Genomic DNA, 18,316 nt, shown 5'->3' on the forward strand with positions numbered 1-18,316 from the left:
TTCAAGTTCGGTCCCATAGACTTTAATAGAGTTTGTGGCTCGGGTCCAAACTATTTACATGTTCTGCTGCGAACCGAACCAGAGGGTGTTCGACCCAACTCTAGACATTACTGCCTTAAAGAATTGTGATCACTCCTTGTTAGTACAGCACCTAATAAGCACCTAATAATAACAATCATTTGGCCCAAAGGTAACATTAGAGGTCTCCAAGGGAGTATGAGTTTTGTTGTAAAGGGACAACTGCTTCCACATAGAGAGCAAGAGTCTTCTTTTACAGCATGCTGGCAGAGATTGGCTTTTCCATGAATGCTTCTTCCATGAATACTAAAGAAAACAAACTGTGAGACTTTCTGTACCATTTGTTTTGATGTACCTGAAATTTATATAGCAGATTACATTGGAAGTTCAGTTAGACTTTACCAGGCATTTACCTTATCTGAGCATACATCTTAGTGCGGGGCATTCATGAAAACTGGAGCACACAGAATCTGAAGCAGCTGTGCATGGCAACCAATCAGATTCTACCTTCAACTTGTTTGATTGAAGCCAATTGGTTGTTATGCACAGCTGCTCTAGATTCTGACTGCTCCAGTTTTGATAAATTCCCCTCAATGCCTCAATATGACACACTTTATCAGACACATTAGCTGCCCAAACTCTTGCACAACCTAATGATTACCTGGATACGTATTACATGTTAGTGACTTATGCCTAGTACACACAATGAGAAAATCAAATTAAATATACCTCTTTCAGATCAATCGTCCAATAATCTGGTCATTAGTAAGCAGTTTTCAAGAGCCGACCACACAGTTCATGGAAAATTATCCAAAGGGACAAGCACAGAACATTTTTTCGCACAATAAATTTTGGTGTAATTAGTATAGTATTTGTATGAAAAAAATCATGTGACCGAGACCATGCATGATCGTAAACAAAAGAATACATTACAATACAATATTATACATTACATCACTTCCCAAGTTGTATTCCGTCTTAAGAGAGATTTCATAACTTTAGCAACCTATTGGTTTTCGAAGCAAGACTAGCATGCAAAAAATAAAAAAAAACAGATCACCATTTGTCTTATATTCTTATTGTGTATACTAGGCATAGGAGAGAACTAAAGCACAGTACTGATTGCCAGGTAACAAGCATTTTTGCAATAAGGGGTCAGTCTACATCCTTTTTTTCAACACTGGCTCTATTGAATGGTGTCAGCTATCTAAATAGCATGCAAAAGTAATTATGAATAGAATTAAGCAAATTGACACACAGAGGAGAAAATACAATATCATACTAAATTGTGTGCCTGTTACCTTTAGTCCTTGAGCTTGTTGATTAGATAGTAGAGTTTTTATTTCCCCTCCTTGACTGGAAACAGCCTTTTTTAGTGATTTAATATTCTAAAATAACACAAATTAACATATGATTAGAATACCTTTTATAGTATAATGAAGTTCCATCATTATCAAACACACAGAGAGTACCATGAAATTATGATAACTGATTATAGCTGTTTGTTCATATTTCACAGTCACAGGTTTTTAAGCTTGATAAAATGTAGCTTAGGAATACGCAAATTATATGTAACACAAAAGCCTGCGGTGATAAATATATAGTGACTAGAGATGAAGCAATCTGACTTGGTTTGACTCAAGAACAGTATGGTAACTTTTTCTCAATGCTTTTCAAAGTTTTTCTCAAAGTTCACAAAGTTTCTCAAAGTTTATGAACTTTGCAGTGAACCCATTTGATGTCTATGGAGGCGGCGAACTTTGTCATTCAATTATGGCCATTTATAGAGCTAATAAGTAAACTATTGTCAAAAAAAGGTACGGGTAGCCAGGAATTGTCATGGGAGACATGTGCCCATATCAAAATAAAATAAAATAAATACAAAATAAAACAACATCTCTCCCTATATGGACTTGTGAGCTCTCCTTAACACCTTTGATCACACACTGACAATATGGCTGTTGTGAGTCCACCCTTTTACAGATGCACAGCTGGGTTTTCCATTCCATCAAATTATTGTCTATTGTGGTTCAGCTGATCAGGGAAAAGGCATTATAGGTTATTCTTTATTTCTGTGGTGAACCTGCAAACCTTAAACCTTTTATGTCCAACGTTTTCATATTATGAACTTTGAAAATCCATGGTGATGGCAATCCCCATCCTAATCTGACGGCATAAACAGTTACACTTATCCTCTTAAGTAACGTGTCCTTCTATGAACAAGATGTTGTCTAAACTGACATATATTGCTTCTTTCTGTTCCATAACAGAAAAAAACAGACCTCAGTACTAAGCGATATATAGCATTCTGTGATAAAGGTGTGTAGTTATCCAAAATAAAGACAATTATGCAGGGTCTACCAATTACCAAGCCTTTAATTTTTTGGTAATATTTGAACAATAGGGCCTGTTTATATCATGGAAAATATATATATCACTGGTGGGGGCTCACCAACAGTTACCACTAACATTCCTTACTTTATTATGTTAGAGAAAAATAAAAAATAAAAAAAATAAACCTGATTGGTTGCCAATGACAAGGTGTTTTTTTTTTCATTTTTTATAAATAAGCTTATAAAATCTTTCTTAATATTAAAGATTAACTAAAAAAAATTATATATAGTATATGCTTCGAGTTTAATTCTCGGTTCTTTAACATTTTGAGTACGTTTAGTCTGCATCAATGCCTTAGAATCAGTCCAGCGATCCCCATGTGCATTCATTGTATTTATGCCTGTGTTTACAAATAATTCTGCTCTCCTATAAGCTCTCTTTGTAGCCCCCCATTTAGATGCACTGAGAGCAGAGATGGTGACAAGTGATGAAACTTATTGAAAAAGCATTAAACACTTTAGAAAAGCACGTTCCTCCCTGCAGGTCACTAGATGGTGTGGACTAGCTGTGCTGTGCCTATCAGTAAGGGCTAGTGTACACTTGCTTCAAAACATGGCTTCGGACACGCTTTGTTAAAGCTCTCTGAATGCCAGTCAAAGTTCCTGTTACTAAATAAAATGGTTAGCTTACAGTCCTGTGTACACCTTGCTTTTGCTTGGTGCTTCGATGAGGATTCAGTGGGGCTTCGATGAGGCTTTGATGAAGCTTCGATAAGGCTTCGATGAGCCTTTGGTGGGGCTTTGGTGAGGTTTTGTGGGGCTTCGATGAGGTTTCGGTGGGGCTTCAGTGGGGCTTCAAGTGAGATTTGCCATAGACTATGGAGGCTTTAAAGCAGGGCTGGACTGGGACAAAAATTTGGCCCTGGACTTCACCCAGACTGGCCCACTTTGACAGGTCTCTCCCATGCCGGCTTGCCACCCAAGCCCCCCCCCCCCCCCCACTAGCTATTAGCCGTTTTACATTATTTCTCTTATCAGTGGGGAAGCTAGACATTATTTCACCTGGGGCAAAGAATCAGTTTGGCGCCCCCCCCAATGGAACAAGATTAGGCAGGAAAGTGAGGCCGCCCTCCTTCCAGATCGTATGATGAGCTTCTAAGTGTTGACTCCTGAGCATCATGTCTGTATTCAGGCGCGCTGCATAACTAGCCAGGGAGAGGAGGTGAGCACTGCGGGGGGGGGGGACAGAGGACTGGAGGGAGGCAGCGGTCCACTGTCACTTAAATCGGCCCACTGAGCCATCGGCCCACCGGGAAACTCCCTGTAGTCCCAATGGCCAGTACATGCCTGCTTTAAAGATGCTTTGAATTACCACTAAAGCGACATGGGGTATAATTTTTGAAGCAAAGCCGAAGCCAAGCAAAGCAAAAGCAAGGTGTAAACAGAACTGTAAGCTAACCATTTTATTTAATGACAGGAGTTTTGACTAGCATTCAGAGAGCTTTAACAAAGCCTGCCCAAAGCCTTGTTTTGAAGCAAGTGTAAACTAGCCGTTAAGGTGTGTTGAAGCCGAAGCAAGTGTAAATGAGCCCTTACTTTTTCAGAGGCAGAAATGAGAATGTAATCAAGCAACAGATAGGCAGACTGCAGCGTTAAAAATTTTTACCCTCCAGTACCCAGTGCTCTCCCTGGAACTTAGACCCCTTTCACACTGGGGCCGCTCATGCGTTAGCGGTAATACGCTGCTGGTTTTATTGGCGCTTTACCGCTGTGTAAGCAGCGCTTTTTGGCTGCTAGCAGGGTGCTTTTAACCCCAAAGAAGAGGTTAAAATCACCCGTGTTTTTAACCTCTTCTTTGGGGTTAAAAGCTCCCCCGCTAGTGGGCGAAAAGTGCTGCTTTACTTTTTCTAATGTCCCGCAAGCGCACCTCCCCAGAGTGAAAGCACTCAGGCTTTTACAATCCGGCAGCATGGGAGGCAGTTTTCAGGTGCTTTACAGGTGCTATTTCTAGTGCTTAAATGCCTGAAAACTGCCTCAGTGTGAAAGGGCTCTTACATAAGGGTGCCCCGGATTTTATTTTTGCAAACAGCAGGAAGTTAATGAATCACTATCTTGCTGGCTGTTATGAGGAGCCAAAAAATGAAAGCTTCAACTACAGGGATGGCCTAAATGGACTAAAAAAAAGTGCACATTTTCAAAGTAAGAAAGAAAATTCCAGCAATACTAATATAATGTTTTGTGCCAGTGATTAATGCTTTTAATTACTGTATTTATTGGCGTATAACACACACTGCCGAGCGCCACCGGATCATACACAGCCGCGATCTCCTGTTTACCCGGCGCTCAGTCACGCACAGTCCCGCCTCCTGGTCCACATTGGACCACTGTTCTGTCTATCACAGGAGGCGGGACTGTGTGTGACTGATCGCCGGATACACAGGAGATCACGGCACTGTATAATCAGACACCGGCGAGGCTGGAGATGGGCAATGTGCAGGCTGCATGCATTTGCAATGGTGAGGCTGCATTGATGGACCGTGACCCTTATTTTACTTCAAAGTTCTTTATTTAAAATGTAAGTTTTTTGCCTGAAACTTCCCCCCTAAAATGAAGGTGCGTGTTATATGCCTGTGCGTGTTATACACCGATAAATACGGTAATAATTTATATAATGAATGTGACTTTAGTACTCCTAAAGGCATGCCTAAGGAACATATGAATGTATTTTTAGTGATAATAACTTGTACTGGACTAGTATGTGTTCAAGTCACTTACAGTCTCCAGTGAATGAACCCTTTTCAGAACATCTGGATCCATGTTATGAAATTCAGGCTGTAAATGTTCCATCTTTGGTTCTATACTCTATGCAAAATAACACATAAGAAAATTAGAGAATAGAAAAAAATTGGAAGCCTTGTAAAAAAAAAAAATCTACAATAGGTAAGCGAAACATTTTCCAAACTTTGTGTCCTCTAATTGCTCTTTCATTTCTTTCTACATTTCCATTAAGCTAGTTTTTTTTCCTTCAACTATGCTTTGTAGCAGTGATGTACCTATAGCCATAAGAGTTTAGGTGGCCTAACAGAGTCTTCCTCAAGTTAAAAGATGTATTTTTTAGCTAAAAACTAATAAGCTACAATTAAAACAGTTTTTTTTATTAAGGTTATAAAGTAATAATACATAGGAGTAATGACAATAATATAAAATTAAAATAATATACTACCATGGTGTTCAGTACATGCTGGCTGGGATGGTGGAAGGGCATAGCATTTACACCATCGCCCTAAGATCTTATATTCCATAAAAGATCATTTAACGCTAAAATGCTTGTAAACGACTGAATACTTTTAAAGTTAATTCCCTGCACTGCTGATTTTCTCTGGTAACTTATATCCATAGGACTGGTCCCTAGTAGAAAAGCTTGGGTGCCATCTATCTGACCAGTAAAATAAGGGATTCTTTTTTTTACTCCGATAGACTACTGATATTGACTAAATATGGCCATGTGTTCAAACAAGGGCACTCATGTCACCAGCAACTCATCCTATGTGCAGGGTAGGGGAATACCCCAGCCTTCACCTGATTGGGCTGAACAAAAGAAAACTATTTTAATGTTCATCCAATACTTGGATGCCCAAGTATTGTCTTTAGTATTTAGTATTTACTCTTTAGTATTGTCCTGATGATACTGACTACTTTTTTAAACGTTATGTTAAAACTAATTACATCATTGTCTTCAGGGAGTTTGCTGGATGGGGTATCAAAATTCTGCTATGAAGCCCCATTAATAGTTTTTATGCTCTTGGTTTGCAGTTAATGTCAATTTTCTTTGGCTATGAATAGGCTATGCACAATTAAAAAATTAATACTAACCTCACTGCTGATATACTAAATAGGCCCCTAGGTTCCTGCAAATGAATGTTCTCTAAACATAACAATTAAATACATTTAGCACAGCCCTGTAGGGAATAATACACTTAGGTCACTTCCACACATACAGTCAGGTCCATAAATATTGGGATATCGACACAATTCTAATCTTTTTGGCTCTATACACCACTACAATGGATTTGAAATGAAACAAACAATGATGTGCTTTAACTGCAGACTTTCAGCTTTAATTTGAGGGTATTTACATCCAAATCAGGTGAACAGTGTAGGAATTACAACAGTTTGTATATGTGCCTCCCACTTTTTAAGGGACCAAAAGTAATGGGACAGATTAACAATCATCCATCAAACTTTCACTTTTTAATACTTGGTTGCAAATCTTTTGCAGTCAATTACAGCCTGAAGTCTGGAACGCATAGACATCACCAGACACTGGGTTTCATCCCTGGTGATGCTCTGCCAGGCCTCTACTGCAACTGTCCTCAGTTCCTGCTTGTTCTTGGGGCATTTTCCCTTCAGTTTTGTCTTCAGCAAGTGAAATGCATGCTCAATCAGATTCAGGTCAGGTGATTGACTTGGCCATTGCATAAGATTCCACTTCTTTCCCATAAAAAAATCTTTGGTTGCTTTTGCAGTATGCTTCGGGTCATTGTCCATCTGTACTTTGAAGCGCCGTCCAATGAGTTCTGAAGCATTTTGCTGAATATGAGCAGATAATATTGCCCGAAACACTTCAGAATTTATCCTGCTGCTTTTGTCAGCAGTCACATCATCAATAAATACAAGAGAACCGGTTCCATTGGCAGCCATTTATGCCCACGCCATGACACTACCACCACCATGCTTCACTGGTGGTATGCTTTGGATCATGAGCAGTTCCTTTCCTTCTCCATACTCTTCTCTTCCCATCACTCTGGTACAAGTTGATCTTGGTCTCATCTGTCCATAGGATGTTGTTCCAGAACTGTAAAGGCTTTTTTAGATGTTGTTTGGCAAACTCTAATCTGGCCTTCCTATTTTTGAGGCTCACCAATGGTTTACATCTTATGGTGAACCCTCTGTATTCACTCTGGTGAAGTCTTCTCTTGATTGTTGACTTTGACACACATACACCTACCTCCTGGAGAGTGTTCTTGATCTGGCCGACTGTTGTGAAGGGTGTTTTCTTCACCAGGGAAAGAACTCTTCGGTCATCCACCACAGTTGTTTTCCGTGGTCTTCCAGGTCTTTTGGTGTTGCTGAGCTCACAGGTGCGTTCTTTCTTTTTAAGGATGTTCCAAACAGTTGATTTGGCCACACCTAATGTTTTTGCTATCTCTCTGATGGGTTTGTTTTTTTTTTTCAGCCTAATGATGGCTTGCTTCACTGATAGTGACAGCTCTTTGGATCTCATATTGAGAGTTGACAGCAACAAATTCCAAATGCAAATAGCACACTTGAAATGAACTCTGGACCTTTTATCTGCTCCTTTTAAATGGGATAATGAGGGAATAACACAAACCTGGCCATGGAACAGCTGAGCAGTCAATTGTCCCATTACTTTTGGTCTCTTAAAAAGTGGGAGAAACATATACAAACTGTTGTAATTCCTACACCGTTCACCTGATTTGGATGTATACCCTCAAATTAAATCTGAAAGTCTGCAGTTAAAGCACAGCTTGTTCGTTTAATTTCAAATCCATTGTGGTGGTGTATAGAGCCAAAAAGATTAGAATTGTGTAGATGTCCCAATATTTATGGACCTGACTGTACGTGTGCTTGTCTGTTTTTCATCCATCCATTGACTGATGAAAAACAGAAATGAATGCATCTCTACAGACAAAAGGATGTAAATGGATGATCATCCATTTGCATCCGGTTTTTGAAACGGATCAAAACCCTTTTTTTCTTCCGTTAAAAAAAACTAAAACAGACGAAAAATGAATGTAAATGGACAAACAGTCCGTTTTGCATCCATTTTTTACATTGGTAGTTGATGTAAAAAAATGAATGTAAAACTGATGAAACATTGATGGGAAACTGATGAAAAACTGAATAGAACAGTTTACATATAATTGGACGGTTGAGTGATTACAGTTACACAGTTGTTAAATCATGTGAAAATCATTTTGAAAAGTCAAAAAGGAATTTGCTTTTCACATGATTGGTTAATTGAAGAAAATAATTGCACAAGTTTTGCTGTGAAGATTTTCAACTCCTTTAGTGAGTCAATTTCAACCTGTTATCCTTTAGGCCTCTTTCACATGAACGATCCGTTCAGGTCCGCCTGTCAGTTTTTTAGGCAAACCTGAACGGACCCTCCATAGACCTCTATGGAGCGTCGGATGTCAGCGGTGACATGTCCTCTGACATCCGACCCGCTCCGATCCGAAAAAGTGTAATGGAGGAAAAACCTACTTTTCCATCCGTTTTTGGATCGGATCGGGTGACGACGGACTCTACGGTCCGTCATCAGCTGATCCACCATAGGGGAGAGCGGCACTCTGACAGGTGCGACGGATCTGTCATCTGCCTGGTCAGCGGGGATCCAGGGAGCGATCCCCGATGAGCAAGCGGATGTTCACGGGGCGGATCATCACGGATCCGTCCCGTGTGAAAGGACCCTTAGTAAACTGATCTCATGATTCAGCTTGTATAAGAGCAGTTTGTACAGCAAGCTTTTACAAAACAGTAATAGCCAACGGCTTTCTTGACATCTTTAAAGCAACTTTCAGCTTAGGAAGTGTATGCAAAAAATCTGTGGGAGATCAGTAGTACTGATATGAAACAAAAGAATAAAAAAAATGAAAACGGTATTTTATTTGTAACATGGCACCAGAGTTATAACAATGAGAAAACTATATGTTCTTACCAACTGGGTTCCATTCTCAAGTTTCAGGCTGCTTTTATTATCTATATGATATAGAAGTCTTAAATTATATTATGCAACAAGATGCAGTAAAACATTATTACAGAAAGGACAGATATTGATTTGAAATATTTGATATAAAATAAGAAAATATACATTATATACAAATACCAGCGCTTTACCGCTGACGCCCCCAGCGTCTCAGTGTGAAAGCACACTTAGACGTTCTCCTATTGAAAGTATCTCTCCAAAAGTGACATTTTTGTTGTAGGGGAAGCCTGAAATCTGACTTGTATCTTAGGCATACTTCTGGGAAAATTGGTGAGCCAATCACACAAGCAGGAAATTATGTTTCTGGGAAGTGGTCAGTACACACTGTGTACAGAACAACTTCAGGTAGCCATATTGCATTGCATTCTCACAAAATTACAGTGGCTGCAGATTGAAAAGGAAAAATAATTTGCTAATTTTTTTCCCCACGAAAGTGGAGTTACCCTTTAAATATTGCCCAACCTTTTATTTTCAAAAAGCTACAAGAACTGCACCAACATGGAATCTATGAGCAGCCAATGACATTATCATGCACCAACTATACTACACACCACTTCTCTTTATAATTCCACAAGCCTGCAACAAGAATTCACCCCCCTTCCCAGGTGCACACTCTTCCAAAATGGCAGTTGGGGCTTGCAATTCTATGCATTTTTTTCTGTATGTCCGCAAGTGTGGGCTTTAGTTGTTACTTTAGGAGACTCTGATTCAGACGATTTAGTGTGCTAGTTCAACCTAGTAAAACTGCTTTGAATCACAAAACTCTAAGCGGTAGGTGTCTTCCTAGCCTGAGCCTCCCTCAAAGGTTGGGCCCCAGGAAACTGATCTAGTGTCCCTCACTTGCCAGGTCTAAATTATTATGCGGAGAACATGAAAAATTAATTAAACTGGGAGACACGCACTAATAGGCAGGTGTGTAGATCCTGACTTCAACTGTTATCAGAGTCGCTGAGAGACAAATTTTGTTTGCAGATTTTTCAAACTACCAGCATTTACATAGAATAGTTTACTGTGTATTTCAATACATTTTTTTCTCTAGGATTATACAATTATTGTTACATTGTTATTCTACTTTTAAGGTGATTAGCTGCTAACAATACTGTCAAGTTAAAGACATAATAATCCCAAAATGTAAAATGTTATATATTGCAGTTTACCAATCCTTAGATGTCGTGGCTGCACTAGTTTTCTTGGTCTTTTTTTCTCTTTCTATCTGGTGATCTGGCCAGTAACACACCTCCCTTATTAGAGTGCCCCCACTCTGGATGGAGGAGCACAGGGGTACCTTTGGACAGTAGCATTGTCCGTCTAGGAAGAGGGGAGTGTTAGATGTACTAACACATTTAAATACACGAACAAATTGAAGTCAAACTCCAGCTAATACTCTATAATCAGTTAGAGCAAATGTTTTTCTTTTCCATTTGGGATAAAGGTTTTACATAAATAAAAAAAAAAGTTGATCATTGTAAGCTCCCCTGTCAGTGGTAAATGGTTTGTCTCATCTGCATAAACTGATACATCTGGAAGAGAGCTTTTTCTTTTGAAAAACAACAGATTTATTGGCAGAATCACCAGATGAAAATAAAAGAAAGAAAGCCTAAAAAAAAAAAAAAAAACAAAAAAATGAACGCAGCCATCATATCCAAGAATTGGTTAGCTGTAATATAATAATTGGTTCAAATTTGATTTAAACATTATACCCAGATTTGAATAATCTTATTGGATACCATTTAAAATAGGACACAATAATAATTTCAACAATGTAGGTGCAAATAAAATAATATGCCTCCTTAATTTCTGGAGCTTAAAACGTTTGCAAGGTACTAATTGGTGAAAGATTTGTTCAACTAATGCTTTTTAATTATTTTCAAGATAGGTTCTTTTTTAATTGTTCCTGAAGTATCCAGTCTCATACTATCTAAAGATCCATTTAAATCTATTGATTTGGAAAAAAATAACACAAATCTGGTCAAGTTCATTTTTAAACTGCTCTGCAATTGTAAAGACATCATTTCAAATATGAAAGAAGTTTATAGATTATGATTTCATATAACAAAAGTAGTATGATAGGAAGTAGGAAAAGTTTGCTTACTGTTCATACCAAATCTGTTGTTCGGCAGTGTGGTTTTCTCCATGTCAGAGGCTTTCCTGTCCATGTTTTGTGTGAGAACAAAAACACATAAGGCAACTTGGGACAAGATCAGGACCATTATAAAAATAGTTTGGCATGCCCACTGTGGTTGCATCCATGTCACTTTACTTCTCATGTGTGTTTTCCTGAAATACAAAAAAAAAGAAAATAAGTTACACTGCAGATAAATTCACTTTGACCTACAGCTGTCATTGAATGTTGTTAGTTTTCAACTATGAAGTTACAAAAAGTTTGTTTTTTTTCATAATAGTCTGTCATTGTATGGCTGTGGAAAGACGTCATTAAATAATCTTAGCACCTGCCAACCCCATTATGACAAATGCAATGATTCATTTTTATATTAATATTCTGTATAATATTGCTCCATGTTTGCTCTGTTACCACTGAAAATGTTTTTTACCTCTGTTTGGTAAGTGAAAAAAAAATGTTGATAATGTCGGAAATCCAGAGCTACTGTACCCTGTGCTGCACACACTGTGCAATTTTATTTCAAGGAGTCTTATCAGCTCACCCAGTTTTTCCCTTTGGACTACAGAGCACTTCCCCCCATGTTATGGAGATTGTGGAGATGAGGATATGTTGAAGTATTATGTTGCTAATCAATAGACAAGTTAACAGGACTGACAGCATTCCTGGTAATTTCAGTGCAACAAAAGCAGTGTGTTTTCAGCCCACAGCAGAAAAGTAAGAGCTGTGTGTATGTCTGCCAGAATCAATAGGTACTTTTCTGTACTTACAGGGCCTTTAAAGGAATAAAATATGGGTAAATGTGCATGTAATGCAGATATGTACTGCCTGTGTTTTATATTTTTACCCTGATATACACGCTAACGTTATTATTATGCATGCAAACAGATTAACCACTCACCGCCTTATTTACTGTGCTTGGGTGGCACGGGTAGGCTGGATCAGGTACATGTACATCATTAAGCCTGTTCCCAGTTAGGGGTATGCTGTACGTCGATACTATGATGGGTGTACTGTGGATCCTAGCTATGCAATCACATGATTACAATGTCAGCAAAGCTGTTATGAATGAATTTTCATCCATAACAGCTGAGTTTCCGATAGAGTGATGTTGTGATTGACTTACAGCTATCACATGGTGCCTGGGCCACTCACAGAATGTCATGAGATTAGCTGTAGCCAATTACAGATCACTAGTATTTACAGCTGTTATGAATGTAACCAATTCATGACAGTTGAAAACTTTGCTGTTACAGTGATCATTATTGTAACAGCAATCAAAGTGAAAAAGAATCCCTGATCACTATGGTGGCACTGAACTATTCTGATGAGAATATGTTTAAAAAAATGCAAAGAAAAATAAAAAAAAATTCAAAAAGAAAATAAAATGTTAATTTTTTTAACCACTTCAGCCCCAGAAACATTTACCCCCTTAACCACTTACTGACCAACCGCAGGTTGGCAGGTTGGCTCTCCTGGGCGAATCGCCATCATTGTAGGTTGGGCACGTACACGTCGATCTGTGGGCGCACGCGCGTACCCATTCACCTAGCAGGGGAGCCAGTCAGCGGGTCCGGGGGATTCGATGTCTGCCGGCCACCCACTATTGCGATTTTCAAATATATACAGTATATACCATAGTTTATAGACTCTATAACTTTCAGCCAATTAATATACACTTATAGGGTTTTTTTTTTTACCAAAGACATGTAGCAGAATACATGTTGGTCTAAATTTATGAAGAAATTTGATTTGATTAGATATGTCTTATAACAGAAAGTAGAAAGTATTGTTTTTGTTTTCTTTTTCAAAATTTTTGGTCTTTTTTCATTTATAAATAAAAAAATAAAAAAACCCAGGGTGATCAAATACCACCATAATCTCAATTGTGTGAAGAAAATTAGATACATTTCATTTTTTACATTTAATTTGTGTACATTGTTGCATAATAACACAATTTTCAGTTAAACTAGCATAGTGTTGAATAGCAAAAAATTACCTGGTCATGATGGGGGTAAAACCATATGGAGGTCAAGTGGTTAAGTGCTTTCTCGCCCTTCCTTTGCTTGCCCCAGGGGCAGTGCAAAGTGCAATTGCAGTTGATAATTTAACTGCAGTAGAGAAATGTCAGGTCATCAACCTGAATATTTTTGTTTGGTAGGGCTGTGTAAGGCCAGCCATATATGGTTCGAATCTCAGCTGGTTCAATAGGAACCTGCCAAGAATCAAACCATTAACGGCAGGACAATTGCACTAAATTGATCGATCAATCAACTTGAGTACAACCAGCCTGCCAAATTCTTTTGCAATTATGGCTAGTGGCTGTTATAGCCGCTAGGGATAATCACTGTATCCCGGCATGCCGCCCCTACCCCCACCAGGAGAAGACAATTGCTGTCTGTGTTGATGGGGGAATCATGCAAATTTCTTTCCTGCAACCTAAGAAAGAAATTTGCACCATGAATGGCCTGACTAAGTCTCATAATTAGAAGAATGGGAATACAAATCCTTTTCAAGTAAAAAGCCTTCCATATCTGTGTTTCAATTGTGAATTTAGTTGTTTGCCAATTTTAGCTTTAGGCCCCTTTCACACTGTCGGCCTGTCAGTTTTGACGGCGGCCCTGAACGGGCGCTCCATGCTAGTCTATGGAGCGACGGATGTCAGCAGTGACAAGTCCACTGACATCCAACCCGGTCCGATACGCTAAAATCAGACGGAATGCCCCTACGTTCGCATCCGTCCCTGGCGGATCGGATCGGGTGAGATCTGATGGAAACTGACATGCTGTCTGTTTTCGTCCGATCTCTCCATAGGAAGCAGCAGCGCTCCCCGCTCAGTAAGCAGAGAGGGACCTGTCATCCGCCGGCTCAGCGGAGATCAACGGAGCGATCTCCCGCTGAGCTGGCAGACAGAGGCGGACTCCGAGGCAGTGGATTTGCCTCATGAGAATGATGCCTTAAGCAGGGAGTGCTAGAGAAATACAGAGCTCTCTATCTGGTATTCAAATCTGTTATCTCTGATAAGAGAAGATAAAGCATGTAAAGTACTGTATGCTAAAGCTGTTATACTTATAGAACACCTTACCTTGTTACTAACATCATCATTCATCATAGTGGAAACCAAAAGTGTTCCTCACAGTGGATGGGCTTACATTTGAAATAATAATTGGGAATGTTTTTAACTGAGGAGTTACATGGTAACTTAAGTGAATACAATAACATTCAGAAAGAAAGAATTCTTTAGTGTGGATAGGCTTGTGTTTTTAGATACAGGCAACAGTATCTATAAGATATTCTCTATCATTTAAATAGAATTTAGCTTATCCTTCTTAAAGTGATGACATCAGTAAAAAAAAAAAAAATCCCAAAAAGGGCTGCCTGTAAAAGAATAAAGTTAAAACCTTTGCAACTGCCTGCCCTGCTAGAACACTGCTACATTTAAGTAAAAATCATCAGCTAAAGTCTTCTGGGAAAACAACACTTCCAGTGCACAGTGGTTCCTTCCACCACGTCATGGCAGGACACAGTAGTGACATAGGAGTCAGCAAGAGGAAGCACTGATCGATTCAGGAAACCAACTAGCAGACCGACAACTTGAGCAATATCAGTTTCCCATGGGACATCAGCAGAGGCTTTCCTTTGAACTGAGTGGCAATATCTACATAGCCTAAGAAGGAAACTTGATATGGAGTCTACAGTCTGCTGTTTGAAGCTTATGGGTTGCAAAAAATATTCAAAAGAAGGGATCCATAAAACAAAAGAATATATTATGAGCTGCTGTGTAAAGGAAAAACAATTGCAAGTAAATTCATCAAACTGTTCAGCAATTATCTAACATGTCGTATGATTATTAAATGATTGTTCTGAAGGTAGTTGTACATATTTGAATCAGCTAAGTTAGGATATAATGGGAATGGCTTGCGGTGTTTATATTAACAGCCAAATATTATAATTAAAAGAGTTGATGATCCCATTTCCTATTCATTGTGCCTATGTAATGAAAGATATATCAGCTATCTAGACCTGCATATCTACAAATGCAAAATAAACAATAGAACACTTCACCTGATGCAAATACTAGCTTTATCTTTTCATTCACTGTCAGCAGCATTTGCTTTGAGAACTTATCTTAAGAAGCAGCTGCTCATCTTAAAGATAAACTTTGATGTAGAGTAATTGGGAGCAGAAAGTTTGGTGGATAACATTTTCACTGCCCCAGAAAGCCACATTATCAGAAACATAGAATATTGGATTATTCGACCTTTGGCACTTATCAATAAGCACACAAGCTTTTCTGGGGGTAACGTGTTTGTAGAAAAATGCAAGGGAAAGTTTCAAAGAAGCAATCTTTTAAAACAACATTTTACATTGCTAGTGCTTACAGAAATCACTGCCAAATGTGATCTATTCAGCTTGTAAACAATTCACTGATGCACAATTAGTGGTCACCAGTGTCTCCCCTGACACTCAGTGGTACTCACTAGCCTGCCTCTCACACAGCATAAGACAAGTGAAGCCAGGTTGCCAATAACAGACCACACATCAAAGACACCCCTGATATTCACTATCCATGTGTCACGGCTCTTTGCTTACATCAATGATTTGGGGGGGGTAGTTGGAGATGGAGAAAGCAAAAAATGCACTTAAAAATCTGTTCTGCTTTTTTTTTTTTGGACAGAGCACTTATATTATGTTTTGCAGTGTCTTACTGTCTGTGTCTCATTCCTGTCCTGAAAACACAGCAGGGAGTAACTCTATTATTGGGGGAATTACGCTCTTAGAGAGATGTCCCAAGAACAGATATCCCTATAAGAAAACTTCTCTTATCTCTTATTCTAGTCACAGCTATAATATTTTGGATTCCCATCACTTTGTGTCTCGGTGACAGTAGCTACGAGTACAAATAGAGGGGGTGAATCTCCCTAGCAGGGAAACAAACAGCAATAAAAACCTGACAGTGGTGCTATCCTTTCCTCCCACACTATCCTAAAGTAAAAAAAGTTTGGGCTATACATAAACGTTAAAGTGGTTCTAAAGGCAGACCTTTTTTTTATCTCAGAACTTTACCCATAACAATATGATAAAAAATAATGTTCTTTAGCAAAGAACATACATTTCACATTAATACTTATGCTACCAAAATAAGTGTGTGTTAAATTGCCTCCAGCATTGCTCCTGTTTCTTCTTGCTGAAGGCTGCCATTTTGCTGAAGCCCAGAGCCCCTGAACAGCAGTAAATCATAAAGCGGTACTAATGATATCAAGGCAGACATTCAAAATCTGGGCTCCTGCATGGAAGCCATTGAACTTAAACTGGACACTACAGTTGCTAGAGCTAACCAGAACACTGACTGCATACAGGACCTTCATAATCAGCTAGAGATGGCCCTTGCTAAAATTGATGATCTGGAAAATAGATCCAGAAGGTATAAATGTAGAATTAGGGGGGCCCTGGAAGAAATAAAGAATATTCCAGAAACAGTACAGGCGTTTATCCAGGAACTCATCCATGATATTCCATCACACATATTGGAACTTGATCGAGCCCATAGGGCTCTCAGACCACCTCGCCAGGAAGGCCTTCCCAGAGATTGTTAAACCCCCAAAGTGGTTCTAAAGGCAGACTTTTTGTATCCTAAAGTGGAACTTTACCCATAACAACTTGATAAAAAATAATGTTCTTTAGCAAAGAACATACATTCCACATTAATAATTATGCTGATCTTTCTCCCTCCACTATTCAAAGGCAGAGATCTTTCAAGCCTCTCTTGATGGCCCTTTCTCAAAAGAACATCAAGTACTGGTGGCTTTTCCCTTTTAACCTCAAATTTAAATTCAAGAATAATTTATTTTCTTTTTCAACGTCCTGGAGGGGGAACTTTTCATGAACTTTAGCTTTTTCATGTGTTCGTTTGGGGATACTGCGGCTGGAGCAGTTCTCATGCACCTTCTCCTGTCCCAGAGACATGGCATTCCCTACTCTCCTGGCCAGGATGTCTCCCCCCAATGGGGGGTGACCTCTTAGGGTTTACGGACAATGGGAGACTGAATCTGAGACTGAGATTGGATTGCAGCTCAGTCTTTTTTTCTCTCTATCATACTTCATGTCCTGTTTTCTTTTTCTAATTTCTTGTCTCTTCCAGTTGCCTATTGGACATTGCCTGAACCATTGTTAGAACCTCCAGATGTCTCATTCTCGGGGGATTGGTACTCTTCCTGCACTGTCTGGAGGATATTGTTGAGTGACAGTATGGCATGAGCTTTTTTTTACCCCTTTGCTCCATGGCCAATTTTAATCCTTTGAACCCTCCCCTATGGGTTGTTTTACATAACATACAAAATAGAAATAAATGCAGTGCAATAATGAAAAGTCCCTAAACACAGTGTTCACAAAGGAACTACAAGTCCCAGGCAAAAGGAGATGAAGAAACCTTGTGATGAATATTAGATTACTGTGCGACACCACCTTCACCAGCTGATAAAATTGGGCGCTTACCAGATCCGATGGACCTCTGAGCTAACAGAAGGTCAAAAGAGCTTTGTATCCACAACGGGATACAAGTAACCAGCACTCCAATGGACCAGATCAGCCGAAATTAGTATAAAATAAAGGAACACAATCTAAGTGCCCTCTGTCAAAAAAAATCAATCAATGACACCCAGCGTGGATGTCCGGTATTGGCAGTATTAACAGCACATAAGGTACGATGACATCAGAGGACGTACGCAAGATAGCTCCTCCCCATACATGTTACGTAATACGGGTCTTCATCAGCAAGTGCGGGGCTATTACATCACCCGTGAGTTTAAATAGGCGGCTCATCTCCATGGAGATCATGGGAAACAGGAAGTTCCTGCTCCAAGCCATGATCTCACATACCAATGGGGACACTGAGCTGACCAATACAGATACAAGAAAAAGGGAAAAGGAGGTTGCTCATAACCCTTCAGACTTTTCCTAAGAAGTTTAACTTCTATTTAACATTACCAAAAATGTATAATAGGACGTTGAATACCCGCGGCCATCGTATTACAAATACAAATGTACACATAAAAA

General features: G+C 39.2%; 1 protein-coding gene across 1 annotated transcript in view; it reads right to left on the reverse strand.

Moving 5' to 3' along the window:
- LOC141116339 (uncharacterized) overlaps nucleotides 1-18,316 on the reverse strand; it is a 106,947-nt gene that overhangs the window by 50,972 nt on the left and 37,659 nt on the right. The window contains exons 2-5 of the mRNA XM_073608598.1: nucleotides 11,243-11,418; nucleotides 9,094-9,134; nucleotides 5,127-5,213; nucleotides 1,320-1,406 (exon numbers count right to left, since the gene is read on the reverse strand). Of these exons, the coding sequence (XP_073464699.1) occupies nucleotides 1,320-1,406; nucleotides 5,127-5,213; nucleotides 9,094-9,134; nucleotides 11,243-11,418 (391 nt within the window). The remainder of the gene's footprint in view (nucleotides 1-1,319; nucleotides 1,407-5,126; nucleotides 5,214-9,093; nucleotides 9,135-11,242; nucleotides 11,419-18,316) is intronic.

Source organism: Aquarana catesbeiana, linkage group LG01 (assembly GCF_042186555.1).
Source record: "Aquarana catesbeiana isolate 2022-GZ linkage group LG01, ASM4218655v1, whole genome shotgun sequence".
Taxonomy (NCBI): Eukaryota; Metazoa; Chordata; class Amphibia; order Anura; family Ranidae; genus Aquarana; species Aquarana catesbeiana.